General features: G+C 40.1%; 2 protein-coding genes across 2 annotated transcripts; both read left to right on the top strand.

Annotated features, from left to right (window-relative positions):
• The first annotated feature begins 12,717 nt into the window (after window positions 1-12,717).
• On the top strand, window positions 12,718-14,895 carry LOC101111942 (disintegrin and metalloproteinase domain-containing protein 20-like). Its single transcript, XM_015092923.2, has one exon. It carries the CDS (start codon window positions 12,718-12,720, stop codon window positions 14,893-14,895), a length of 2,178 nt encoding a protein of 725 aa, XP_014948409.1.
• Window positions 14,896-23,446: 8,551 nt separating this feature from the next.
• LOC101111693 (disintegrin and metalloproteinase domain-containing protein 20-like) lies at window positions 23,447-25,819 on the top strand. The gene has a single exon (XM_027964777.1). It carries the CDS (start codon window positions 23,447-23,449, stop codon window positions 25,817-25,819), a length of 2,373 nt encoding a protein of 790 aa, XP_027820578.1.
• The last annotated feature ends 2,131 nt before the right edge of the window (window positions 25,820-27,950 follow it).

Genomic DNA, 27,950 nt, shown 5'->3' with positions numbered 1-27,950 from the left:
CAAAACAGTGGAAGTGGTGACCCCCAGCAATGGTGGCTGAGCCTACAGTCCCAGCGAGCCGAGCAGCGTTAGGACAAGCCACCCACACCACACCCAGTGTACAGCCGAGTGGCGCCTGCAGCCGCGGGAAGCCTGACAGCAGGCGTGGTGGAGCCTGCAACTCTGCCCCGCCCGTTGTGGAGGTGCCCATGATTCCACCCCTGCTGCTCATCACGGCAGTTTCTGAGCCCGAAAATCCTGGTCATGGCTGAGACACCTGGAATACTTGTTTCCACTCCCTCTATTCCCCACCTTGCAGTGGCAGAGTCTGTGACCAAGTAGACCCCAGATGTGGCTGGGAAAAACCACCATCCTGGTAGCCCAGTCAGTGACACCATTTGTGGTGAGGCATCACTGGCCCTGGGGGCACAAACAGCAAGGAGGGCAGCAGGCAACACATCTGACAGAGGTGGTAGAGGGTAAAACATGCCAATTCTAAAATGTAACCAGAGGCAGCACGGGTAAGAGAAAATAAAAGCTTGTACTATACAGCACACCTCAGTTCAGTTCAGTTCAGTTCAGTTCAGTCGCTCGGTTGTGTCTGATTCTTTGCGACCCAATGGACTGCAATATGCCAGGCTTCCCTGTCCATCACCAACTCCCAGAGTTTACTCAAATTCACATCCATTGAGTCGGTGATGCCATTCAACCATCTCATCCTCTGTCATCCCCTTCTCCTCCTGCCTTCAATCTTGCCCAGCATCAGGGTCTTTTCAAATGAGTCAGTTCTTCACATCAGGTGGCCCAAATATTGGAGTTTCAGCTTTAGCATCGGTCCTTCCAATGAATATTCAGGACTGATTTCCTTTAGGATGGACTGGTTGGATCTCCCTGCTGTCCAAGGGACTCTCAAGAGTCTTATCCAACACCACAGTTCAAAAGCATCAGATCAATTCTTCAATAGCACCACCTATTGGAAAACAAAAAAGGCATCTAATTATTAATCTGTTGACTCAGTAGAAGCAAGTTTTAAAAAAAAGATTTACTTTAAAAGAACATTATTTACTACTTCACATGTGCTGGCAGAAGAACAACTCATCGAGCACCATGAAGAACCTGCATAACACAGTGTCACAGAAAAGAAAATGACAATTCTCCAGAAACCAGATTTAAGCTTAAACTCATGGAATACTGCAATCTGAGAGAGAATTCAAAGTAGCTGTCACCAAAAAAAAAAGAAAAAAGAAAAAATCATAGAGCTACAAGAAAACTCAGAAATTTTGTTCAAGGATAAAATTACTGAACAGAAGGAATACTTTACTAAAGAGACTCAAACTAGAAAAGAGAGCTAAACAGAAATTTGGAAACTGAAGAATTCAATACGTGAGATGAAGAATGCATTGGAGGCCTTCCCTGGTGGTCTGCCTGCCAATGCAGAGGACGTGGGTTCAAACCCTGGTCTAAGAGGATCCCACATGCAGTGGAGCAAATAAGCCCATACATCACAACTACTGCAGCCCACGCACCCTAGAGCCTGTGCCTCAGAAAAGAAGCCACTTCAGTGAGAATTCATGCACTGCAACTAGAGAGTAGCCCCTGCTCCCTGCAACTAGAGAAAGCCCACACGCAGCAGTGACAACCCAGTGCAGACTATAAATAAGCAAATAAACGTTTTAAAATAAAGAATGCATTAGAAAACATTAGAAATAGCACAGACCATATGAAAGAGAGAATTAATGAGCTAAAAGATAGAAATCTAGAAATTATACAGATTGTAGAGGAGAGAGAATTAAGATCTAAAAACCATGAAGAAATTCTATAACAATCAAACTCTATCAAGAAGGGCAACATTAGTACATAAGGAGAAGGTGGGGAGAAGAGAGCAGAGAAACGAAAGAAGTAAACACTGAGAACTTCCTAATCCTGAGGAAGGAACTGGATATTCAGGTCTGTGAAGCTAAGAAAACAGCTAATTATTACCTCAATACAAAAAGACCTTCTTTCTGCAAGAAACACTGCATTAAAAAGCTGTTAAAATCATCCGTATGTCTTCTTTGGAGAAATGTCTATTTAGTTCTTTGGCCCATTTTTCTATTGGATCATTGATTTTTCTGGAATTGAGTTGTGTGTGGATGGCTAACAAACACATGAAGAGATGCTCAACATCACTCATTATCAGAGAAATACAAATCAAGACTACAATGAAGTACCATTTCACACCAGTCAGAATGGCTGTGATCCAAAAGTCTACAAGCAATAAATGCTGGACAGGGTGTGGCGAAAAGGGAACCCTCTTACACTGTTGGTGAGAATGCAAACTAGTAGAGCCACTATGGAGGACAGGGTGGAGGTTCCTTGAAAAGCTGGAAATAGAACTGCCATATGACCCAGCAATCTCACTGCTGGGCATACACACCAAGGAAACCAGAATTGAAAGAGACACGTGTACCCCAATGTTCATCGCAGCACTGTTTATAATAGCCAGGACATGGAAGCAACCTAGATGTCCATCAGCAGATGAATGGATAAGAAAGCTGTGGTACATATACACAATGGAGTATTACTCAACCATTAAAAAGAATACATTTGAATCAGTTCTAATGAGGTGGATGAAACTGGAGCTGATTATACAGAGTGAAGTAAGCCAGAAAGAAAAACACCAATACAGTATACTAACACATATGTATGGAATTTAGAAACATGGTAATGATAACCTTGTATGCGAGACACCAAAAGAGACACAGATGAATAGAACAGATTTTTGGAGTCTGTGGGAGAGGGAAAGGGTGGGATGATTTGGAAGAATGGTATTGAAACATGTATAATATCATATATGAAACGAGTCACTAGCCCAGGTTCAATTCATGATACAGGATGCTTGGGGCTGGTGCACTGGGGTGACCCAGAGAGATGATATGGGGAGGGAGGTGGGAGCGGGTTTCAGGATTGGGAACTCATGTACACCCGTGGCGGATTCATATCAATATATGGCAAAACCAATACAGTATTGTAAAGTAAAAAAATAAAATAAAATAATTTTTTAATAAAAAATTTTAAAAATATAAATAAATAAAAATTTTAAAAACTGTTAAAATCAATGGCAAAGTCACCTCAGATTAAAAGCTGTCAAAGTCAATGACAAAGAAAAATATTTAAAGGCAGTCAGGGGGAAAAGGAAAGTAACCTACAAAGAAACTACCACTGGGCTATCAGCTGATTTCTCAGCAGAAATTCTACAGGCTAGGAGAGAGTTGTTCCATGTAGGGTTCGAACTGTTTCTTTTTGACCTGCATACAGGTTTCTTGGGAGACAGATAAGGTGTTCTGTTATTCCCATCTCTTTAAGAATTTTCCATATTTTGTTGTGACCCACATAGTCAAAGGTTTTAGTGTAGTCAATGAAGCAGACATAGATGCTTTTCTGAAATTCTCTTGCTTTTTCTATGGTTCCTCTGCCTTTTCTAAACCCAGTTTGTACATCTGAAAGTTCTCGGTTCCCATATTGTTGAAGCCTAGCTTGAAGGATTTTGAGCAATACCTTGCTAGCATGTGAAATGAGTGCAATTGTGAGGTACTTTGAGCATTGTTTGGCATTGCCTTTCTTTGGGATTGGAATGAAAACTCACCTTTTCCAGTCCCATGACCACTGCTGAGTTTTCCAAATTTGCTGACATATTGAGTTCAGCACTTTCACAGTATCATCTTTCAGGATTTTAAATAATTCAGCTGGAATTCTGTCACTTCCGCTAGCTTTGTTCATATTAATGTTTCCTAAGGCACACTTGACTTCGCACTCCAGGATGTCTGGCTCTCTAGGTAAGTAACCACACCATCATGGTTATCCCGATCATTTAGACCTTTTTTGTGTAGTTCTGTGTATTCTTACCACCTCTTCTTAATCTTTTCTGCTTCTGCTAGGTCCTTGCCATTTCTGTCCTTTATTATCCCTATCTTTGCATGAAATGTTCCCTTGGTATCTTCAATTTTCTTGAAGAGAATTCTAGTCTTTCTTATTCTATTGCTTTCCTCTATTTCTTTGCATTCTTCACTTAAGAAGGTATTCTTATCTATCCTCGTTATTCTCTGGAACTCTGCCTTCGGTTGGCTGTATCTCTTTTGCCTTTCGCGTCTCTTCTTTTCTCAGTTATTCATAAGGCCTCCTCAGACAGCCCTTTTGCCTTCATGCATTTCTTTTTCTTTGAAATGGTTTTGTTCACCACCTCCTGTACAATGTTATAAACCTCCATCCATAGTTCTTCTTTCATTTTTATTCTGCTTGAAATATTTTCTGATTTTCCTTGTTAGGGTTTCTTAAGTACACTTATCATTTAAAGGTGGACATTTAATTTCCAAATACATGGGGTTTTTTAAGTACCTTTGATATTAATTTCTCATTTTGATATTAATTTCTCACGTAAATGCTTTCTTCTTTGCCATCACCCTCTGTTTTTCCAGTCTTCTAACTTCATTGAGGTTTTCAATGGCTAAGTCAAAGATCTCTCTTAGTAAATGTCACATTGCACTCGAAAATATGTGGGTTATTTTCAAACATCATTTGATATTGATTTCTAACATAATTTCACGATAAGAGAACAAACTCTGTATGATTTCAACACCTTTAGACCATGAACTCTTTGCACCTTGTTTTATGTCCCTGAATAAGATCCAATGTCTCCTAGTTTATAATCTATGGGAACTTGAATGGAATGTGTATCCTACTGTTGTGTGAAAATTGTATAAATCTTAATCATGTTGAATTGGTTCATGGTGCTTTTCATGTCTAATGTATCCTTCTACCTTTCTGTATATCCACTCTATTAATTTTTGAGAGTTTGATAACAAAACTCCAACTAAAAATATTAATTTATCTACTTACAAAATAATTGTAATATATAGTGGAATTATATGTAATTTTGTTCTGCATTTCCAAGTCTCCTGTAAATGTGTTACCATACTTTCATCATTTAAAAAAGGAAAGAGGAGAAATAACAATAGTTTCCACAGATATACAAAGGCTTATAAGAGAATATGATGAATAGCTGTAAGCTGACAGACTGTATATATCACTGGTTTCCTAGTTAAAGAAATGGTTTTGGACCAGGAGAGAGCATCATATGAAAACTGAATTATGCAGCCTCAAGGCAGGGAAATTCCAGGACCTATGAGAGAAGGGTAGGATAGAGCCTTCCCTAGTGCCTTCAGAAGGAATAGAACTTTGTGGTTCTGTTGATACTGATATCGGACTATTCACTGATACTGGACTTCTCGTCTCCAGAATTGTAAGGCAATAAATTTCTGTTATATCACTCATTTTGCTATACTTTGTTAGAGCAGACCTAGTGAAATAATAGAGAGATGAACAAAGTCACAGCCAATTTGGCCATTTTTAAAAGTAGTTGTGATGAAAGCCAGAGAGAAAGTGAAATTTTCCAATACTGGAAATAGTACAGATATAGACATCCTAATGTGGAAAGGTACCAGAAAGAAACCAGCAGACTCCAGACTTGTAGACCTGCCAATGACCTTCTCTGGGTCCCAGACATAAAATCGCAAGGATTATCAATAATCTTGCTTCCCTTGTTTACTCCAGCCAACCTGCTATTTACCAGTAATTTATGACATCAAGTTTTAACTGCCATTTAGTAAATTTGCCTGTTAAATTTATTCCCACATTGTTCCCTTACTCAACTCTTTCTTCTTCTAAATTTAGCTGACCTTTTTAATGACAATGTTTCCATAAGAGATTAATTATGCGCACACATGAAGTGTCTCTGAGTTATTCAGTGACCTAAAAAGAAGTAGGGGAATGATCAAAGTATTGAAACTAAAGTGCTTATAATGTATGTTTGGAGCTCAGTGGTTGAGAGTCAGGAATACATACCAATTTATTCATACTGAAGAGTAATTAAAATTAAAGTTTGAAAGAAATGTTGGAGCCACAGTGAGGATGGGCTTTAGCTAGTTGTCACCATCTGTAGAACTAGGAGACTCTTGCTACTGAGCAGCTAAATCCAGAATTTAATCAAATCAGAGTCAAAACAGAAAGGGGTTTAGATTTCTCTTTGTCACATGAGGTCTGAAAAAAAAAAACTCTGTCCATAGAAATAAGCTTTACAAACTCTATGGACATGGCTATAGCTAGAAAAGACCACGGGAATTACTAATTCATCTGATAAGTCATACAAAGAATTTGATTGTATAGATCAGTAGCACCAGCATTTATGTACGTCTGAAGACACACACACATGAGTCTTTACCAAGTATTTAGATCGTGAGAGGGAACTATGGCACTGATTATTTCATATTTTACTCTGGTTCGTTTGGTGGAGAGCCACAAAACTATGTTATTCATATTCTGGATAAGAGTAGATTAAGCTATACATGAAAGTGAGGAGGGATGTGGTAACTGGGGTACAAAAGATAGATGAATTTGGTCAAACTGTGAGGAGACAAAAAGAATTTATGAAAAATGATGTACAACAGCCTACTTGGCAGGCTCTGTACCACTGTACACCTCAGTGCGTCATTAATGATACTGTTATATTCTCTCAGAAGATGTGGCCTCTCTACTCACTGTATAAATAATGTAATGGGGGAAATGTAGTATTGCTTAAATATCCTTTGGAATTTGTTCTCCTGCTGCCTGCTTGTAAGATGAGATATTAGGAATAAATTCTGATGATATGATGCTACTTAAGTTCATGCTCAACAGTACTCTATCTGTTCCTAATACTCATAAATACTTCATTTTTTAATCACAGTAATTCATATTCCATAACAATTCTAAAATATATACCAAGAGAGACATGGAGAATAAACCAGCATATTAGGACTATAGTTACCGTTTAGAAATACCAGCCTCGAAAATTTCATTTAGTGACCATGCTTTCTTCTCCTGGGTTCTTAAGATTTTGTGAAATATTCCTCCCATTTAGTACTAGAAAAGTATCCAAGTACCCTAGGAACTCAGGTCACTTTAATGGTGACAATAGTGTTTGGCCTGAAACAAGTCTCCCACCAAGAATTTGCAACAAAAAAGCAAACACAAAGTATCATACCAGATCCTGTATTAAACACCACAAAATGCAGAATTATTGGAATTACAGTCAAAACTAACATTTTTGAAATGTAATAATTACAACTTGAGAAAACAAAGAAAATGGAGCTTTCAACTGAAAGCCCTATGTATTGATGAAGGAATTTAGAATCAGAAAGTGAAGAATATGAAAAACAAAACTCAAATTATTGCAAGCATAAAGAGTTGAAATATTTTTTTACTTCATTCTTTAGTCTAAAGTATCAGACTATGTCATCCCGATTGGTAATTTCCTCCTTTGACGCATCCCCTCACTAGAACTCTATTTTCCAGCAGTGTTGACAGTTTGTTGTAGGAATAAGGAAAGTAAGCAAAAAGGTTTAATCTAGTTTGAGTTGAGGATTTTAGGTGACAGTGGTTGAAAGTGATGGAGCCTAGAGGTAACCATGAAGATTAAAAGTAAAATGGAAAAAAAAAATTGGAGAAAATTAGAAAGATTGAATAGCAAATAAACATATTGAGTAATAGTTACGATTTTTTATATAAGCATCAATACAGTCATGGGTGCTAATAAGATAATGTCAGAGGTGAAAAGGAGTTGCAGTGGTAAAATAACCTGAGTGTTGTATGGGTTGTCTGCATGCTTGCTTAAAAGAAGATATGGCTAAAATTAGACAGTAAAGAATCTGCCTGCAATGCAGGAGACCTGGGTTTGATCCCTGGGTTGGGAAGATCCCCTGGAGGAGGAAATGGCAACCCACTCCAGTATTCTGGCCTAGAGAATCCCCAGGGACAGAGGAACCTGGTGGGCTACAGTCCAGGTGGTTGCAAAGAGTCAGACACGACTGAGTGACTAATAAATCAGTAAATCAGACAGATGTCCAAACTCTGACATTTCCATAGGATTGATTGAGAGTTAGTTGATGTAAGAGTGAAAAAGAAAGATAAATAGCAGTGTAATGAGACAGCTACTGGTTCAGTGGATTGAAAGTGGCTTAGGTAATCCAAGCAAATTGCAACCAGAACACTAGTGCGTGTATCATTCAGGAATTCTAAACACAAAAATTTTCTTTTTTGCTGACTTCACATTGTTGACAGGTTTAACAGAATTGGGTAGGAATAAGTATAGAAGTGTGAGGAGAGAGGAGGTTTCTGTTTCTTTTCATGAAAATAAAATTCCAAGAGGAAAAGAAAACTGATTCTAGAGAAAAGACATCAAATGTAGAACCAAGGTTTTTAAAAAATTGAGCAGAAATGGGCACATGGTCCAGGATATGACAGGTCCGCCTGGAAAATCCCATGCAGGGAGGGGCCTGGTTGCCTGCAGTCCATGGGGTCGCTAGGAGTCGGACACGACTGAGCAACTTCACTTTCACTTTTCACTTTCATGCATTGGAGAAGGAAATGGCAACCCACTCCAGTGTTCTTGCCTGGAGAATCCCAGGGACGATGGAGCCTGGTGGGCTACCGTCTATGGGGTCGCACAGAGTCAGACACGACTGAAGCAACTTATCCACAGCAGCAGCAGCAGAATCAGGCAATTAACATTTCTATAGGACCTACTATCAGAGAAGGCAATGGCACCCCACTCCAGTACTCTTGCCTGGAAAATCCCATGGATGGAGGAGCCTGGTAGGCTGCAGTCCACGCAGTCGCTGAGGGTCGGACACGACTGAGTGACTTGACTTTCACTTTTCACTCTCATGCATCAGAGAAGGAAATGGCAACCCACTCCAGTGTTCTTGCCTGGAGAATCCCAAGGATGGCGGAGCCTGGTGGGCTGCCATCTATGGGGTCGCACAGAGTTGGACACGACTGAAGCGACTTAGCAGCAGCAGCAGCAGCAGCAGCAGGACCTACTATGAAGTCTGTATTTGGTCAGGGTGTTCTACGACCCTCAAAGGTGACTTCATTTTCTTCTGTTTTTCCAGTTTGTCCAGCTGTTCTTGATATCATTACTTCAGGCAGTCTGTGTACTTTAATGATTTGACAAAGACGGTTGGATACTCATTAGATAAATAAAAGTGGACATTTTATGTGAAATGGTGAATGCAATTTTACAAATACCTACTGTGCATCTTTGCCTCAACCCCTCTGTCTAAATTTGTACTCAAGACCATCAAATTATTTAGGCTTAATTAGTTCTCTTATGTCTCCTAAGTGTGTAGAACAATGTCAGCAGATTATGTGTTTTATTAATATTTTATTCAAGGAAGAATGTAACATCAGTGTTGATAAACAGGCATTGTGCTAGTACCAGTTTCCTCATTTTTACAAATGTGTGATATTCCTGTAAAACTTTGTGTATAGGTATTCTTCGTATAGGTACATACTTTTTATAAAATTTGTACATAGGAAGGTTGAACTTGGGAGTTGGTTACCTTGTAATCCCAAAAATGAGGGAACTTAGATGCCTTTGCCCTTGTAGAAAATAATACCTGCCCCAACATTTTCCTCCCTCTTTTAGTGACTGACTGATTTTCCTTGCATTTCTGCATTTATTTGGCCTTCAGTATATGGTTGTCCCTTGGGGAAGTGGTTTGAATACCAAAATCCACAAATGCTCATGACCTTATGTAAAATGTTGCAGTGTTTGCGTATAAGCTACTATGCACATCTTCCCATATACCTCAAATCATCTCCAGGTTACTTAAACTAACTAATACGAATTCAATGTTATGTAGAAAGTTTTAGATAGGATGCAAATGTTACATAAATTTCTGTCAGTGTGCAGCTCAGGTCTTGCTTTTCAGAACTGTCTGGATTTTTTTCCTACATATTTTTGGTTCACAACTGGTTTAATCTGGAGAATTGAACTTTGTAGATAAAGAAAGCCACTGTGCTCCCATCTCTAACTCTTACATTCTGAGCAAGTTGGATTTCCTTCAATTATATATTTCCAGATGATTAGAAAATGTTGTCCTTCTTTAGAGAATAATCAAATACAAACGTATCTGAGACACAAAAGAGCATAGTGAGTTACCCAGGGCCAAGCAAGGAGTAGGTGAGAGTGTTAGGGTCTGAACCAGGCTTATGTGTATCCAATGTCCTTCAACTAGCTAAACCTTAGTAGAGTCAATACAGCACTCCTGGTTGAAGGGGCCATCCTCTAATAAATAAAATCTGTATGCTTGATGAAAATATTTATTTCAGAACTATACGAAAAAATTCCAAAATGGCATAAACTTTGCAGAGATCTTTTGAACATATCCAATAAAACTGCCTTAATTTTTTTTCCTTAAAAAAAAAAATAACTGAACAACACCCATCACAATGCATGGTCCTCCCATCCCAAATATAAAACTGCCTATTATCAAGTGACCCCACTACTCTATGTGTAAGACAATTGATTCTCTGATCCTTAGAGTTGGACAGAATTAAAAGGAAAAGCAGAATATATTAAGAGGTGGCAAGAATACACAGAACTATACAAAAAAGATCTTCATGACCCAGATAATCACGATGATGTGATCACTCACCTAGAGCCAGAAATCCTAGAACGTGAAGTCAACTGGGCCTTAGGAAGCATCACTATGAACAAAGCTGGTGGAGGTGATGGAATTCCACTTGAGCTATTTCAAATCCTAAAAGATGATGCTATGAAAGTGCTACACTCAATATACCAGCAAATTTGGAAAACTTCGCAGTGGTCACAGGACTAGAAAAGGTCAGTTTTCATTCCAATCCCAAAGAAAGGCAACACCAAAGAATCAAACACTGCACAATTGCACTCATCTCACACGCTAGCGAAGTAATGCTCAAAATTCTCCAAGCCAGGCTTCAACAGTACATGAACCATGAACTTCCAGATGTTCAAGCTGGATTTAGAAAAGGTAGAGGAACCAGAGATCAAATTGCCAACACCCAGTGGATCATCTAAAAAGCAAGAGTTTTAAAAAATATATATACTTCTACTTTATTTATTGAGTATGCCAAAGCCTTTGACTGTGTGGGTCACAACAAACTGGAAAATTCTTCAAAAGATGGGAATACCAGACCACCTGACCTTCCTCCTGAGAAATCTGTATGTAGGTCAAGAAGGAACAGTTAGAACTGGACATGGAATGACAGACGGTTCCAAATCAGGAAAGGAGTAAGTCAAGGCTGTATATTGTCACCCTGCTTATTTAACATATATGCAGAGTACATCATGAGTAATGCTGGGCTGGATGAAGCACAAGCTGGAATCAAGATTGTGGGAGAAATATCAATAACCTCAGATATGCAGCTGACACCACACTTATGGCAGAAAGCAAAGAAAAACTAAAGAGCCCCTTGATGAAAGTGAAAGAGGAGAGTGAAAAAGTTGGCTTAGAACTCAACATTTAGAAAACTAAGATCACGGAATTTGGTCCCATCACATGGCAAATAGATGGGGAAACAGTGGAAGCAGTGACGGACTTTATTTTCTTGGGCTCCAAAATCACTGCAGATAGTAACTGCAGCCATGAAATTAAAAGATGCTTGCTCCTTGGGAGAAAAGTTATGACCAACCTAGACAGCTTATTAAAAAGCAGAGATACTACTTTGCCAACAAAAGTCCATCTAGTCAAAGCTATGGTTTTTCCAGTAGTCATGTATATATGTGAGAGTTGGACTATAAACAAAGCTGAGCACCAAAGAATTGATGCCTTTGAACTGTGGTGTTCGAAAAGACTCTTGAGAGACCCTTGGACAGCAAGGAGGTCCAACCAGTCCATCATAAAGGAAATCAGTCCTGAATATTCACTGAAAGGACTGATGCTGAAGCTGAAACTCCAATACTTCGGCCACCTGATGTGAAGAACTGACTCATTTGAAAAGACCCTGATGCTGGGAAAGATTGAAGGCAGGAGGAGAAGGGGAAGGAGGAGGCAGAAGGAGAAAGATTGAAGGCAGGAGGAGAAGGGGACGACAGAGGCTGGTGGCATCACCAACTCAATGAACATCAATTTGAGTAAACTCTGGGAGTTGGTGATGGACAGGGAGGCCTGGTGAGCTGCAGTCCACTGGGTAGCAAAGAGTCGGACATGACTGAGCTACTGAACTGAAGAGAAAAAGGGAAAACAGAAGGTAGGACAGGTAATGATTAGTTACATGAATGAGAGAAAATAATGATATATGTATTTTTTTAATATCTGTCCTAAGTAATGTGACTAATTTACCATTGAAATGGAAAAGAATCACTATAAAGTGGTAATTATACTCAGTCAATATGTATAAATAAAAATTCCCTTTATTTTTTTATAAATGAAAAGAAGATCTATATCCTCCTTCCATTAAGGCCTTTTTGTCTTACTTATTTCTGCAGACATGTCCACACAGTGTCATATATTTAGAGGACAGAACAATGAAGCACTATCTGCCCTTCCTCAAGGTTCAACAAGTGTCACCCTAGGCCAATCACCACTGCTTTGGACACCAACAGCCTCACTCTGCCTCACCTTACTTGACGGCAATGCAATGCAGTATCATGAGCCATGCCTTTAGCCAAACTTGTAGTTATTTTAACCCGTGCCCTTCTCATCACCCTCTGCCTTAATTTGCTCCTAACTCCCAGATCTGTCTCTGCTCTTGTCTTTTTTTTTTCCTTAGTGTTATGGCTCTGGCATGGTGACTCTGACAGAAAACAGATCAAAGGCTTGTGCTGTACACCACCAGCTCACAGTGATGTGGCCTGCTCTGTTCTTAGGTTCTCACCACTGGCTCCACATGATGTCATAAATGGCTGGGGGTAAGACCCTGGTGTATGTGAGGATCAGTCTCCTGCTGCTCTGGTTAGAGGTGTTTCTATTCCTTTCCGGATCATCCTACATTGAGCACTCCCAACGCCATGGTCTTCCAGAGGTGGTGGTACCCTTGAAGATAACATACAATGGCAGCGGCGTGAAGCCTCCTGGATGGCTCTCTTACAGCCTGCGTTTTGGAGGCCAGAGACACATTCTTCACGTGAAAGTCAACAAGCTTTTGTTCTCTAAACACCTACCAGTGTTCACCTACACAGACCAGCACGGGCTAACAGAGGACCAGCCTTTTGTCCAGAATGACTGCTACTATCAGGGTTACATGGAAGGGGATCCAGAATCCCTGGTTGCCCTCAGCACATGTTTGGGGGGCTTTCAAGGAACATTACAGATACATAATGTTGTTTATGAAATCAAGCCCAAAAGTCTTTCTACCTCATTTGAACATCTGCTATACAAGATGGTAGATGATACAGAACTTCCACCCAAGAGATGTGGATTAACAGATGAAGACATAGCACGACAACTGAAATTTCTTCAAGAGAGTGTTAATTATACTTTGAAGCAAAGTGGGTATATTGGCTGGTGGACTCACAGGCGTTTTCTTGAACTGGCAGTGCTGGTAGACCATGGTCGGTATCTTTATCACCAAAGTAATACCTCAAGTGTACAGTCTGAAGTATGCATGGTTGTCAATGGAATAGATAACTTTTTACAATCACTGGATGTTAATGTGGTTTTGGTTGGAATCGAGATCTGGTCTAAAGACAACCTCCTTCCAACAACAAACATAAGTATTCTCTTGGAAGAATTTTGCAAATGGAAGAAAAATAGTTTTAATACCCGCTTACCACATGATATTGCACATATTTTCATAAAGGAAAATTATGGTCGCCTTCTTGGCTTAGCCTATGTTGGAACTGTATGTAATCAACTTTATAACTGTGGGGTTGACAGCTTTCTGAATGACAAAGTGCAAGAGTTTGCATATATTGTATCACATGAGATTGGTCACAATCTGGGTATGCGACATGATGATAATATATGTAAATGTGGAAGTAAAAAATGCATAATGTTTCCAAGTAAAACTGTGACAACTCGATTCAGCAACTGCAGTTATGCTTCATACTGGAACGTTGTTGGAAAAGTGAGCTGCATGCGCATTTCACCAAATCCAGAGAATATCTTCAGGCAGACACGCTGCGGGAACAGTGTGGTTGAAGAAGGAGAAGAGTGTGACTGTGGTTCCACATACACATGTGCAAAAGACCCCTGCTGTCAGTCAGACTGCGCTCTGAGAGTTGGGGCTACTTGTGCTTTTGGCCTTTGCTGTGAGAACTGCACATTGATGCCATCAGGCACCGTGTGTAGGAAAGTAGAAAATGAATGTGATCTTCCAGAGTGGTGCAATGGGACATCCTATCAGTGTCCAGAAGATGTGTACATGCAGGATGGGACCTCCTGCACAGGCGGTGGTTACTGCTATGAAAAGAGATGCAATGAGCGCAATGAACAGTGTAGGAAAATCTTTGGCAAAGAGGCCAGGAATGCAAATGAGAATTGCTACAGGGAAGTAAATAGCCGAGGTGACCGTTTTGGTAACTGTGGTCTCACAGCCAGGTCGTATATACCATGTGGAATCCCAGATATTCTGTGTGGGAGGGTTCAGTGTGAGAATGTGACAGAAATCCCCTTCCTGAGAGATCATTCTACTGTGCATTGGACTCGAATAAACGGAGTCAACTGCTGGGGTACAGACTACCATCTCGGGATGACCATACCTGATGTTGGTGAAGTGAAAGACGGTACAGAGTGCGGTGCAAATCATATCTGCATCGAAAGGAAGTGTACTTTTATGCCCAGTTTCCAAAATGATTGCTCACCTGAGACCTGCAATATGAACGGAGTCTGCAACAACAGACAGCACTGCCACTGCAGCTCCGAGTGGGACCCTCCCCACTGCCAGGAAAAAGGTATTGGAGGTAGTGTGGACAGTGGCCCACCGCCAGGCAGAGAAGCACAAGACCACCATTACCTGCTGCTATTTCGCTTGACTCCTTTCTTTTTTATGTTATTTTGTTTGTTAATTTGGCTGTTGAAGAAACTAAAAGAATTAATTGGGCAAGAAGAGAAAAGTGCTCCAGCTGAACCTCAGTGAGAAGGACAATATGTTGAGACAATACTTCAGGAAAAAGTACCAAATGCTCTGATTTCACCTAAGGAAAAAGGGAAAAAGTTCCAACTTCATCTTAGAAATAAAAGCCTAGATTTGTGATTTAAAAAAAAAATTCAAAATCTTTGAAATTTCTCACTTTTTTGTTTTTAGGTTAGTAGACATGTTACAGAATGTGTCAGAGATCATAGAAAACCCGAGATATTTCAGTATTCTGGATCATAAATATTACCAATTAAACAATGAGTAAAAATATGCTAATTCCAGAACATTTTGTTATTTTAAGCAATTTAATGGTTAATTTTTCATAAAATTACCTGTGTGTTTCCTGAGCAAAAGCACAGCCCACACAGTGTGTATGTGTGTGTACTTTTAATTTGCTGTCTCTGAATTCTAAACATCCTTCTCCTTTGTACTCTGCTTTGTCACACAGTGAATGGAAACCTACGAATCTCATTTCTTTTTGCCAGTCCTCTTATCATTCATTTCTGCTAACAGAGCTAGAGGGAGCCTGGGCAGACTGGACACCTGGGAAAATTTTCAGCACTGTTCATGTCAGTGTTGTATCATTAATAGCTCTCTCTTTACAAGAAGATAAATTTCAGTCTGTGTTTTATTACTATATACTCAAATAAACATATACTGAGTTTTCATATCTATATATAATAGTACATTACATTATATTTATATATTAGTGATTCCTTAACAGACATTACTTTTCAGCTTCAGAGATACTGGCATGGCCACCAGGCATCTTACCTTTCTTTGTTTTCAGTCCCAGGTCCTTGAGTTATCAAATACCTGAGTCCTAGAGGGAGGCCTAGATTCATGGGTCCTATTCAAAACATGTAGGTTTATTAATACTACCTCTTCCCTTCAAGCCCCAGCCCAAGCAGTAACAGCTACATCTTCTTCATAACTCATTGCTATCCCCATGGTGTGCATTCCTCTCTGAACTCTGAGTGATACAGTATGTGGCATAATGGAGAACACAGAAAGGAGTCTGACATCAGAAGATTCAAAATATTCACACTACGGCGCTTACCATCTTGGGGACATAATTTAAACTTAGAATAACTTTAAAATCAGAAAAAAAGAGGAAAATCATATGTGCCACTCAAACTTCATAACTTTTATCTCTAAAATGGATGAAGAACATGCTTGTAATTCTCTTTAGGATATGTAAGTCATAGCAGCCATCTTTCCTCTAGAACAACCCTAGATAATACCAACTGTATTTTAAGAACCAAATTTAAGGACATCGGAGAGCTGAAGCAACAACATAGAGTAAAAAAAAAACTAAAACTTCAGGCATCAAAAAGAATTTCTGAAAATTTGGACACTTGCTAGCTATGTTTTCCCCTGAGCCCTTGCTGATACTGTATGTGATTTAAGCATTCGGTCTGGCCCAGTGAAAGGACATCGGCTGAAGGAAGAAGCACCCAGTGCTCTTAGTTACTAGCCAGGGCTAGATTCACAAGTTAGACATTGAGGGGCCGCTAAATCATAATCATTTTTTCCCATGTCTCCACCACAGCTGACCTCCCTACTCATGCTGAGAGTCCATACAGACACCTGCCAAGCCCATGGAGCAGTTCCACAACAGTTCTGGAGCAAGGGGCAGAGCTAGAGACAGGGGTGCAGTTCTTGGCTATGAGAGACAAAAGGGGCTTGTGATCATGGCTGCATCTGAACAGAGACATAGATGCTTATACAATCAATACACTGGGCCTCCATCTGTTCATGGGTCCTACTTGCTTCACATCCTCTTCCTTGTAGGCAAAGGTCCTGGGGTGATGCAGAGGGAGAGAAAAACACACACTTGATGGGAACAGAGCCAGATCAATTCTGGCTCTCAGGGCTTCTGCTCCTGAAACTTGCTATCAGACCCCCACCTCTGACAGGGTGTTGATGACTGCTAGGCAGAGATGAAGTCTTACCTCACACAAGGCACTGGCTCTAGCCCCTTCATATGCAGCCCCATCACCTGCCAAGGCTGTAGTAAGCAGCAAAGACCTGTATCTACATCAAGTCTGTGCTATCATCAAAGCTGCTGGACACACACAGCCCATATAAGGAAGCTCACGTGTAAGAACCTCAAAAGGTAACTGTTTTACCCAAATTATTAGAGGCAGAGAAAGTTAAGCAAAGTGAAAAGGCAGAGAAACTACTCTCAACTGGAAAAAAAAAAAAAGGAACCACTGAAAATAATGAAACAGAAATCAGCAATTTATCAGATAAAGAATTCAAAATATTGGTGGTAAAAATGTTAACTGAATTAAGAAAAATGATTTAAGCAGTGCCTGTTTTAACAATGAACAAGAAGATATAAAAACTATGCAATCAGACATGGATAATTCAATTATTGAATTTTTTTAAAAATTATATAAAGAATGAATAGCAGAATGAGTGGTGTTGTTATTCAACTAAGTTATGGCCAACTCTATGACACCATGAACTGCACCAACCAGGCTCTTCCATCCTCCGTGATCTCCTGAAGTTTACTCAAATTCAGATCCATTGAATCAGTGATGCTATCTAACCGTCTCATCCTCTGCCACCCATTTCTCCTCCTGCTCTCAATCTTTCCCAGCATGAGGGTCTTTTCCAATGAGTTGACTCTTCGCATCAGGTGGCCAAAGTACTGGAGTTTCAGCTTCAGCATCTATTCTTCCCATGAATATTTTAAAGGTGCCTTTTATTCTCTTATGTCATGTAAGATCTCAAATAAAAATCTTTGCTCAGCGATCAAGTTACTTCCTATGGCTACTCCCTATGATAGGGCTGCTGCTACTAAGTCGCTTCGGTCCTGTCTGACTCTGTGCGACCCCATAGATGGCAGCCCACCAGGCTCCTCCGTCCCTGGGATTCTCCAGGCAAGCACACTGGAGTGGGTTGCCATTTCCTTCTCCAATGCATGAAAGTGAAAAGTGAAAGTCAAGTCACTCAGTTGTGTCCAACTCTTAGTGACCCCATGGACTGCAGCCCACCAGGCTGCTCCATCCATGGGATTGTCCAGGCAAGAGTGCTGGAGTGGGTCACCAGTGCCTTCTCCTATGATAGGGCTAAAGCTAGAAAAGACCATGTGTGTGTGCTCAGTTGTTTAGTCATGTCTGACTCTTTGTGAACCCATGTACAGTAGCCCCCCACTCTCCTCTGTCCACAGGATTTTCCATCAGGAATACTGGCATGGGTTGCCATTTTCCCCTCCAGTGTATCTTCTGACCCTGGGATCAAACCCAAATCTCCTGCATTGGCAGGCGGGTTCTTTACCACTGAGCTTCCTGGGAAGCCCCGTGGGTACTATTAATCCAATTCCAAGGAATTCAAGGCCTTAACAAGTTCTTGTTTATTTTCTGATGCACAAATGATGACTGTTTCCCCAAATCCCTCCTGGAATCAAGCAGTCTTATTAATACAAGAGTGTCAAATTAACTGTAAAATGAAGACAGAGAAAATGGGAGCAACCTATGCCACTATGATGCTAGCATCACCACCCACACTCTACTTTCTTCATCTCTCTCTTCTTTGTAATCTCTTTGTGCCACTTCTTTACTGACAACAGTTCTTGCTAATGGATGAGGCACACTTATTTACACATGTGAAATGTCTCTAAGTTATCCTTAACCTTAGAGTGAAAGTCATAGATGGTTACTGATGCCTCAATCCTTGAGCAATGGTTTAAACCAGATCAAACGTATTTCTGGAACTTGATGCAATTCAACTGTTTCATTATGAGGTTCTGTGCTGATGAAATAATCTGAGATGAGGGAAACAGCATGAACAAAAGCACTGAAGTATGAATAAAAAACACGAAACACGTATACCATGAGCAGGGAATACATGGGATGGGAATAAGGTCTATAGTCAGGTTTAGTCACACTGAGGAGTCATTAGAGTATGATGGAGAAGGCAAAGCCGGAATGTGGAAGACCTTTATCCAGTTGCCACGGTTTTTAGAACTGGAGGAGCCTTGTTGCTAAGCACTTCAATCTGGAACATAAAGAATGAAGAGATGAAAGGGGAGAGATTTTTACTGTTCTTTGCCATGTGATGTTTCAATTTAAATCTTTGTTCACAGACCTTGGCGGCACAAACTATCACAAAGTTATAACTAGAAAATACCGTGGTAACCGTTAATTTTACCTGTGGTAAGTCTTTCAAGAATTTAACTGTGAAGGGAAAAGTGCTAGAATTTGTGCATACATGAATTCACAAACACAACATGATTCTTTGTGAATTTTTCGAAACTAGAGGGGTATCTATGACCTATATTATGTCCTATTCTGCTCTATTCTACTTGATTGAGAGTTGAAAAATAGTGTAAAAATGCATTTTTGCAATTTGGGAAATACTGAATTGGGCTGTAAATGAAAGGGAGGAAGCAGGTGATAATTATGATACCAAGATGACTGAATTTGATGAAGCTATGGAAAAGATGAAAAAAGGAATCTATGAGATAACGTGGCAGTCTAGGCTGGAGTGTGAGTGCTAGTATACGGCACTGTACCGCATTACTAGTGAGAGTGTTATATTCCCTCATGAGCAGAGCCCCCAGAGTCCCTGACTAGGACTATATAATGACTATCATCCTTATTCTCATCCCATGTATTCCCATACGTAGACTGTAGAGGTGAAAATTGCAAGGATTCTACTTTAGAGGTTGCTGTCCTAAAAAAGATCCCATTTAAGGAGTCCATTTAAGGATCTTCCTTCATTATGGAGCCTTGATATTTTGTGAAATATGCTCCTCTTTAGCACAAGAAAAGTACCGTAATACCCCAGGATCTCAGGTTACTTAAATGGTGAAAAAAAAAATAATAATCTAAAAAGTTAAGTCCTCCACCAACTAGCTGCAACAATAAAGGACAGAAGTATCAAATTCTGCATTAAACACACACAAAATAAAAATTTTGTGGCTTTATGGTTTAAAGTACCATTCTTTAAATTCAATAATAACTACTCATGGAAATAAAGACAGTAGATTGCTAAGCTGAGGGTCGTAGGTACTGAAGAGAAAATTTAGAAAGCTAGCGTGTTAAGAAACAACATTATTATATCCAGGCAGAAAAGAAAATTTAGAAAACTAGCAAGTTCAACAATATTATATATGCAGGCAAAAAAGCTCAATGTATTAAAAACAAAGTGTTGAAGAAAGTATCAGTTCATTATATCATCATTTTGATTGAAATATCAGGGATCTCAGGCCCAGGTGGCTCAGTGGTAAAGAATCCACCTACTAATGCAGGAGATGAAAGAGAATACAGGTTCAATCCCTGTTCAGGAAGATCCCCTGGAGTAGAAAATGGCAAGCCATTCCAATATTCTTGCCTGGGAAATCCCATGAACAGAGAAGCCTGGTGGGCTACAGTCCACAGATGGCAAAGAGCTGGACATGACTCAGCACACAGCACACACACCAGGTTCCTCATGCCAGTTTTAGCCTGCCTTTTACTCATTAATTACCACAAACATACTCTGTGATTTACTTCCTGATGAGTTCTGCCGTTTTTGTTAAGAGTGTGAAAGCAAGTGAAAAAATCTGCACTAGTTTGGGTCGAGGATTTTACTCAACAGTGGTTGAATTGATGGGATCTAAAACAAGACTACAGTAGTAAAATGTCAAATAAAGGGCCCTGAAAAGGGGAGAAATGATGAAAAGTTATCTTCATCCTTTATAAATCTGAGGATTGAATTTTTATTAGGAGTAAGGTTGTGGTTGCTGCTGCTGCTGCTGCTGCCAAGTCACCTCAGTCGTGTCCAACTCTGTGTGACCCCATAGACGGCAGCCCATTAGGCTCCCCCATCCCTGGGATTCTCCAGGCAAGAACACTGGAGTGGGTTGCCATTTCTTTCTCCATGCATGAAAGTGAAAAGTGAAAGTGAAGTTGCTCAGTCGTGTTCGACTCAGTTTCATAATATGTAGGAGTTAGGGCAGTTAAGGTGACATTAAGATACAGGCCATGTCCTTAAGTCAATGTCTAAGCATTGTTGAAAATGAGCTATGAAATTAACCTAAACGTTCACCCAGAAGATAAGTGAAATTATTGGTGGATAATACCTTAGTAAATCAGATGCCCAGTTCTTAGAGGTTTGTGTAGGACTGATTTGAGAATTGGTCTAAGAGTAAGAATGTATTGTAAATGGTAGCTTAGTGAGGGGCTTCCCTGGTGGTTCAGACAGTAAAGAATTTGCCTGCAATGCAGGAGACCTGGGTTCAATCCCTGGGTTTGAAAGATCCCCTGAAGGGAGAGCCTGGCAACCCACTCCAGTATTCTTGTCTGGAGAATTCCATGGACAAGTGCCAGGTGGGCTACAGTCCATGGGGTCACAAAGAGTCAGACATAACTAGATGATCAAGCACAGCACAGCTTAATGAGATGGCTAGCTGTTTAGAGGTCTGGAAGTATGTTTGATCATCAAAGCAAATTACTAACAAATGTCTAGTCTGTATGGCACATGGTGATTCTGAGACTGGAAATCTTCTCTGCTGGGCTACACATTGTCCCCTTATCCTTTTGATTTAAAGGTTTAGCAGAGTTAACTAGGAATAAGAGGCTTTCTGTGAAGAAGTGTGAGCACACAGGACATTGTTTCTTCCTTTTATGAAATGAAAATTCTATAAATGACAGGAAAACAATTCCAGAGAAAGGAAGTCAAGGAACATAGAAATGAAATATTTTCTAATTAAGCAGAAATTACTACAGGATCTAGTAGATGGTAGGTCCTTCCTTAATCACGCATCTTTCATTTTTATACCTAGTGTGGGAAGTAGACTAGATCAACCTGAATTAGAATCCTCAGAGCTAGCTTTTCTGTGTTTTTTTCAACTAGGCCAAGGGTTCTGACTGTAAGCAACAGAATTATTTTCATGATCTGATAAAGACAGTGGATACTTCACTAGGTAAGTTAAAGCAAGCATTTTAAATATAAAGTATTGAAAGCACTTTTAAAAATTCCAAACGTGCTGTTTCCCCTAAAACCTCTGTTCAAATTAGAGCTCTAGACCAGTTAATAATCTTGATCTGTGTGTTCATGTATGTTTTCTAAGTGTATACCATCATGTATGAACATTACATGTCTTTGAAATGCTTTATTCAAAGAAGAAAGCAGAACATCAGTATTGCCAGCCAGGCATGTTATCAGATTTCATGCTAACAAATATATGACAACACATTTGTATTATGGAGATCATCATAGATGGTATTTTCATATGGTATATGTATTATCTGTTTTTATTATGAAATAATACATTGTGGGGTTGCACTCAGGAATTGATGACCTTAAAATCCTATAATGTGGAGACTTTGATGTCTTTGCCACTCTAAGACAATATTTCTTTACTCCAAGCTTTCTTCCTTCAAGGAGCCACTGATTTCCCTTTTACTTCTGAAGGTTATTTTGCATTCAGTACATTCCAATTTTCAGTTGCTACCCTCCCAGCTGCACTGATTCCCTTCCATAAGGGTACAGGTTTTTAAATGCTGTTCTTCTTAACAGTATAATAGAATATAAATACATTTGAGTTTCATCCATCAACAGCCCAACATATTCCCCCTCCCAAGGCCACCTTGGTCTACTGATCATTGAATTAGGTAGCATTACAGTAGATCCTCAAAGCTGTGAAAGTTAGCAATGTTGGACTCCTGCAATTTCGTAGATTTAGATGAAGAGAAATGCAGAGGACTTAGGACAAATACTAACTTGTTACATGGAAATGCATTATATGGACAATGAGAAAAAATAATATCTGTGAATAAAATTTATATGTCTCCTGAGTATTATGATTAAATAATTCTCACTTGTAAGTAAAAGGAAGACCTATAGTTTATTATCATAACATCCAAATGTGTAACACAAGACTCCTTTATCAGTATATGATATTCATTCATCTTTCCAGTAAGACTCTCTTGTGTTATATATTGTGGAAATTTTGCACATATTAATAGATATAAAGAGCTGTATCACGAATCACTATGTGCCCTTCCTCTAGATTCAACAAATGCCATCGTAGGCCAGTCACCATTCCTGTGTACTCACAGTCTCACTCTGCCTCACCATAACTTAAGAGCATGTCAGGCATGCCTTAAGCCAGACTCTCATTTGGAATTTCTTGGCAAAGAGGCCAAGAGTGCAAACGTGAGTTGCTACAGGGCAGTGAATACCCGAGGTGACCGTTTCGGTAACTGTGGTATCACAGCCACCTCATACGTAAAATGCAACATGTCAGACAGCCTGTGTGGGAGGATTCAGTGTGAGAACGTGAAAGAACTTCCTCTAATGAGCAATCATACTACTCTGCATTGGACTAAATTCATCCCAAACTCTCAAACCTGTACCCTTCCTTTTTCCTCTATCTTGGTTTGCTCATAACTCCCACCCAGTCCCTGTTCTACTTATTTATTTTTCTTTTAGTGCTGCTGCTTTGACTGCATGACTTTGCCAGAGAACAAACTAAAGGTTAACATTGAATACATCAGCTCAGATGGAGGAGACCGAACCTTGATGTATCCTGTCCTGCCCTCTTTTTCTACCAATGGCTAAATATGATGGCTCCGCAATAGGTGTTGGTGAGTTCCTGGTGTATATGAAGGTTACTCTCATGCTTCTCTGGCTGAAAGTATTCCTCTTCCTTCCTGAATGGCCCCAGGTTGGGCACTCCCAAAGAGTTGGCCCCCCAGAAGTGGTGATTCCCCTGAGGGTTACACCCACTGGCAGAGGCATGAAGCTTCAAGGCTGGTTGTGTTACAAACTGCATTTTGGGGGCCAGAGACATGTTGTTCATATGAAGGTCAAGAAGAATTTTTTGTCCAAAAACTTCCCAGTGTTCACCTATGCAGACACGGGTGTTCTCCTGGAAGACCAACCTTTTGTCCAGGATGACTGTTATTACCGTGGTTATGTGGAAGGGGACCCAGAGTCTCTGGTTTCCCTCAATAACTGCTTCGGGGGCTTTCAGGGAATGTTACAGACAAATGACATTGTTTATGAAATTGAACCCAAAAGGTTTTCTACTGCATTTGAGCATCTAATATATAAGCTAGACAATGAGGAGACAAATTTTTCATATTTTAGATGTGGGTTAACAGATGAAGAAATAGCAGGCCAATTGAAGTTTCAAGAAAGCATTAACTCCACTTTGAAGCAAAGTAGCTATGCAGGCTGGTGGACCCACAGCTATTTTCTTGAAGTTGCAGTGGTCGTAGATCACAGTCGATATCTTCATCATGGAAGTAATGCTTCGCTTGTGCAGAAAGAAGTGTTCCTTGTTTTAAATGTAGTAAGTGACGTTTTGAAAACACTGGATCTGGAGTTACTTTTAATGGGAATAGAGATATGGACTGAAAGAAGCCTTGTTGCCTTAGGAGGAGGTATTAGGAAGGCCTTGGACGAGTTTTGCAAATGGAAGGAAAACGGCCTCCAAAACCGTGTGCCCCATGATCTGGCGCATATTTTTGTAAAAAGGCATTATGGTAACACTATTGGCTGGAGCTTTATTGGAACAGTGTGTTCAGATCGTTATAGCTGCGGAATTGAGTCTTTCCACAATGAAGGTGTTTCTACTTTATCTCATGTTGTGATTCATGAGACGAGTCATGTTTTGGGTATGAATCATGATAATACCAATCTATGTAAATGTGCCGCATCAAGGTGCATAATGTTCCCATATGTAGGAGTAACAACTAAATACACCAACTGCAGCTATGCTGATTATTGGAACCTCGTTCATAGAAGACATTGTTTGTACATAGCACCAGATCCACTTACAGTCCTCAGGGAGACACGCTGCGGAAACAGTGTGGTTGAAGAAGGAGAAGAGTGTGACTGTGGACCCGTAAAGAAGTGTACCGCTGATCCCTGTTGTCAGTTAAACTGCACTATGACAGCTGGTGTAAACTGTAGTTCGGGGCTTTGTTGCCATAACTGCAGATTCATGCCATCAGGCACCGTGTGTAGGAAAGTAGAAAATGAATGTGATCTTCCAGAGTGGTGCAATGGGACATCCTCTCAGTGTCCAGAAGATGTGTACATGCAGGATGGGACCTCCTGCACAGGCGGTGGTTACTGCTATGAAAAGAGATGCAATGAGCGCAATGAACAGTGTAGGCAAATCTTTGGCCAAGAGGCCAGGAGTGCAAACGTGAGTTGCTACAGGGCAGTGAATACCCGAGGTGACCGTTTCGGTAACTGCGGTATCACAGCCAGCTCATACGAAAAATGCAACATGTCAGACAGCCTGTGTGGGAGGATTCAGTGTGAGAACGTGAAAGGACTTCCTCTAATGCGCGGTCATACTACTCTGCATTGGACTAAAATCAATAATAACACTTGCTGGGGTGTAGACTACCACCATGGGATAAGAACAGCTGATATTGGTGACGTGAAAGATGGTACAATGTGTGGTCCCCAAAACATCTGCATCAGCAGGAAGTGTGTCTCTTCTTCCACCCTTCCACGTTTTTGCTCACCTCAGTTCTGCTCTTTGAGGGGAATCTGCAACAACAGACATCACTGCCACTGCGACCCCAAGTGGGACCCTCCCACCTGCCAGCAAAAAGGCAGAGGGGGCAGTGTGGACAGTGGCCCACCCCCTGCCTCCCAGGCAGAAGAAAGGGTAGAAAAGAGTAACCCGCTGCCATATTTACTGATTCCTCTTTTGCTTCTACTACTATGTCTGTTGCTTTTGCTTTTGCTTTTCATGAGACGAAAAAAAACAGATGATAAAGCAGAGAAGCCTGTTCCAACAGATGATAAAGCAGAGAAGCCTGTTCCAACAGATGCTAAAGCAGAGATGCCTGTTCCAACAGATGCTAAAGCAGAGACGCCTGTTCCAACAGATGCTAAAGCAGAGACGCCTGTTCCAACAGATGCTAAAGCAGAGACGCCTGTTCCACCTAAAACTGAGTAAAGAATAGACATGTGTTACGGTTTCACTTAGGATGTAAGCACAGAATATTCTAACTTTACCTAAGGAAGAAACACAGAGTGTGCCCCACTGGAAAAACAACAAAGAAGGAAAAACCAATAGCTCCTATTTCAAGAGACTACCAAAGCCTAATGATCTTTCCCAAGTATTAAACTGTAATCTCCTGGAAGTAACAATGATATAACATTTGTCCTAGATCATTGGTGGAAAATTCCAACTTTTTCTAATCATTTGGGACCATAAACAACCAGTAAACAAAATTTGCTAATCCCTAGCCTATTTCTACTTTCCATTATTTTAAGCGATTTTATGTGGTCAATTTTTATGGAATTATTCTCCGTGTGTGTCTTAAGCAGAGACAGTCAGTGGATGGTGTTCGTGTGTGTGACTGATTTACTGTTCCTCTATCCCACATGCCCTTCCTCTTTGTACTCTGGCCTTGTCGCACAAGGACTGGTAACCTACAAATTATATGTCTTATATGACAATCCTCTCCTGTTCCTTTCTGCCAATGGCAGGAACTAGAGAAAGATTTGAAACCCAGGGAAAATTTGATTTGTGTTCATGTCAGAATTGCCTCATTAACAGCTTTTGCCTTAGCATCAACCATAATTTCTGCTATATACATATTCGGTTACACTCAGAACCAGCAAGACTATAAGTCTCAGACACACTGGCACTGCTACCAAGCATTGTAGCCTCACAGTTTTGAGTCCCAGGTCTAAATCTTCACCAAATCCCTGAGTTTCCTGTACCAGGTAGGCTAACCCTTTCCTCAGGGATCACATACTAGACCCACAGGACCTACTGTAAAGATCCCAAGAAGACTACCTCTTCCCTTTGATTTTAAAAGGGAGTTTAATTTTATTTTTAACTTTGGCTATTCTACTTCAGTTTAAGATTCTCCATTTGGTCTGAAATATTCATTTTTATTCTATGCCTTCACTGATATTCAGAGTGGCCTTTTCTACAGCTAGTATTTGGTCAAAATGTGCTTGACTCCCAGTAGCCAATGAGAGTTTCACCCTTTTTTAATAAATTTCACTGTGGCCTGGAAATGTTTCAAGTCTGCCCATACCATACTCCCATTGTTCTAAGTGGATAGTTACTCCTTAGCACGTGTGCATAGCCTTCTAGACACATGCTGATGACTCTGATCCCAGGAGGAATTTTCTTAGCTGTGCCCTTCTTTGGTCTCAGTGTTACATTTCTGAGGGACTGTTATTATGTTTGTTGCTATTAGAGTCATAAAGCTGGCAGTCCACTTTCAAATGCTGGACAGCAAAACCTCCACTATTTGCAACAGTGAAAGAAAGTTGAAAGTGTTAGTTGCTCAGTCATGTCTGACTCTTTGGGACCCCATGGACTGTAGCCTGCCACACTACTCTGTCCATGGGATTTCCCAAGCAAGAATGCTGGAGTGGGTAGCCATTTACTTCAGGGGATCTCTGTGACCCAGGGATTGAACCTGGATTTCCTGCATTGCAGGCAGATTCTTTACCCTCTGAGCCACCATAGCAGATATTTAAACATATGAAAAAATTACTAAGAAACATACATAGGATGTGTCATTTTAAGTAAAACTATAAATGAATAATATCAATTTATAAAAAGTAAACATCTGATTAACAAAATGAAATTAATAACAAATGTATAATTTTCCCTACATTTTACCCGCAAACAGTAGTCCTCAAAGGTAAGCTGCTGAGTGTTAAACCTTAAGGAACAGATCTCAGTTATTCACAAGCAGAAATTACTTTATAGGATAAAACTAAAGGATAAGGTATTTCATTAATATTATGCATCCAGTAAAAATCTGGACAAAAACAATACAAGAAAGAAATACTGACTTCATGTACAGAGATTGAGCAAAAGTAACAAATAACAAGTATATCAAATTCAGCAAAAATGAGGAAATAACATCTTAAGCAGAAGGAAGAAAATAACATTTTCATAAAGTAGGGTTTTTTTTTAAAGGCAAGCATAGTTTATATAATTTCTTACTGGATATTAAAAAAATAAAACATATGCTCATCACAGCACATACAAAAAAAAAGCGTTAAATAACATTTCAACTCTTCTGACAATGAAAAGTATTTCATAGCCAAGTAGG

This window comes from Ovis aries, chromosome 2 (assembly GCF_016772045.2).
Source record: "Ovis aries strain OAR_USU_Benz2616 breed Rambouillet chromosome 2, ARS-UI_Ramb_v3.0, whole genome shotgun sequence".
Taxonomy (NCBI): Eukaryota; Metazoa; Chordata; class Mammalia; order Artiodactyla; family Bovidae; genus Ovis; species Ovis aries.
The sequence above is the reverse complement of the archived record's forward strand: the minus strand, read 5'-3'. Positions and strand labels throughout refer to the sequence as shown.

Coding starts and splice junctions, on each gene's coding strand:
- LOC101111942 (XM_015092923.2), top strand. CDS start 12,718: ATGGCTGGGGGTAAGACCCTGGTGTATGTGAGGATCAGTCTCCTGCTG.
- LOC101111693 (XM_027964777.1), top strand. CDS start 23,447: ATGGCTAAATATGATGGCTCCGCAATAGGTGTTGGTGAGTTCCTGGTG.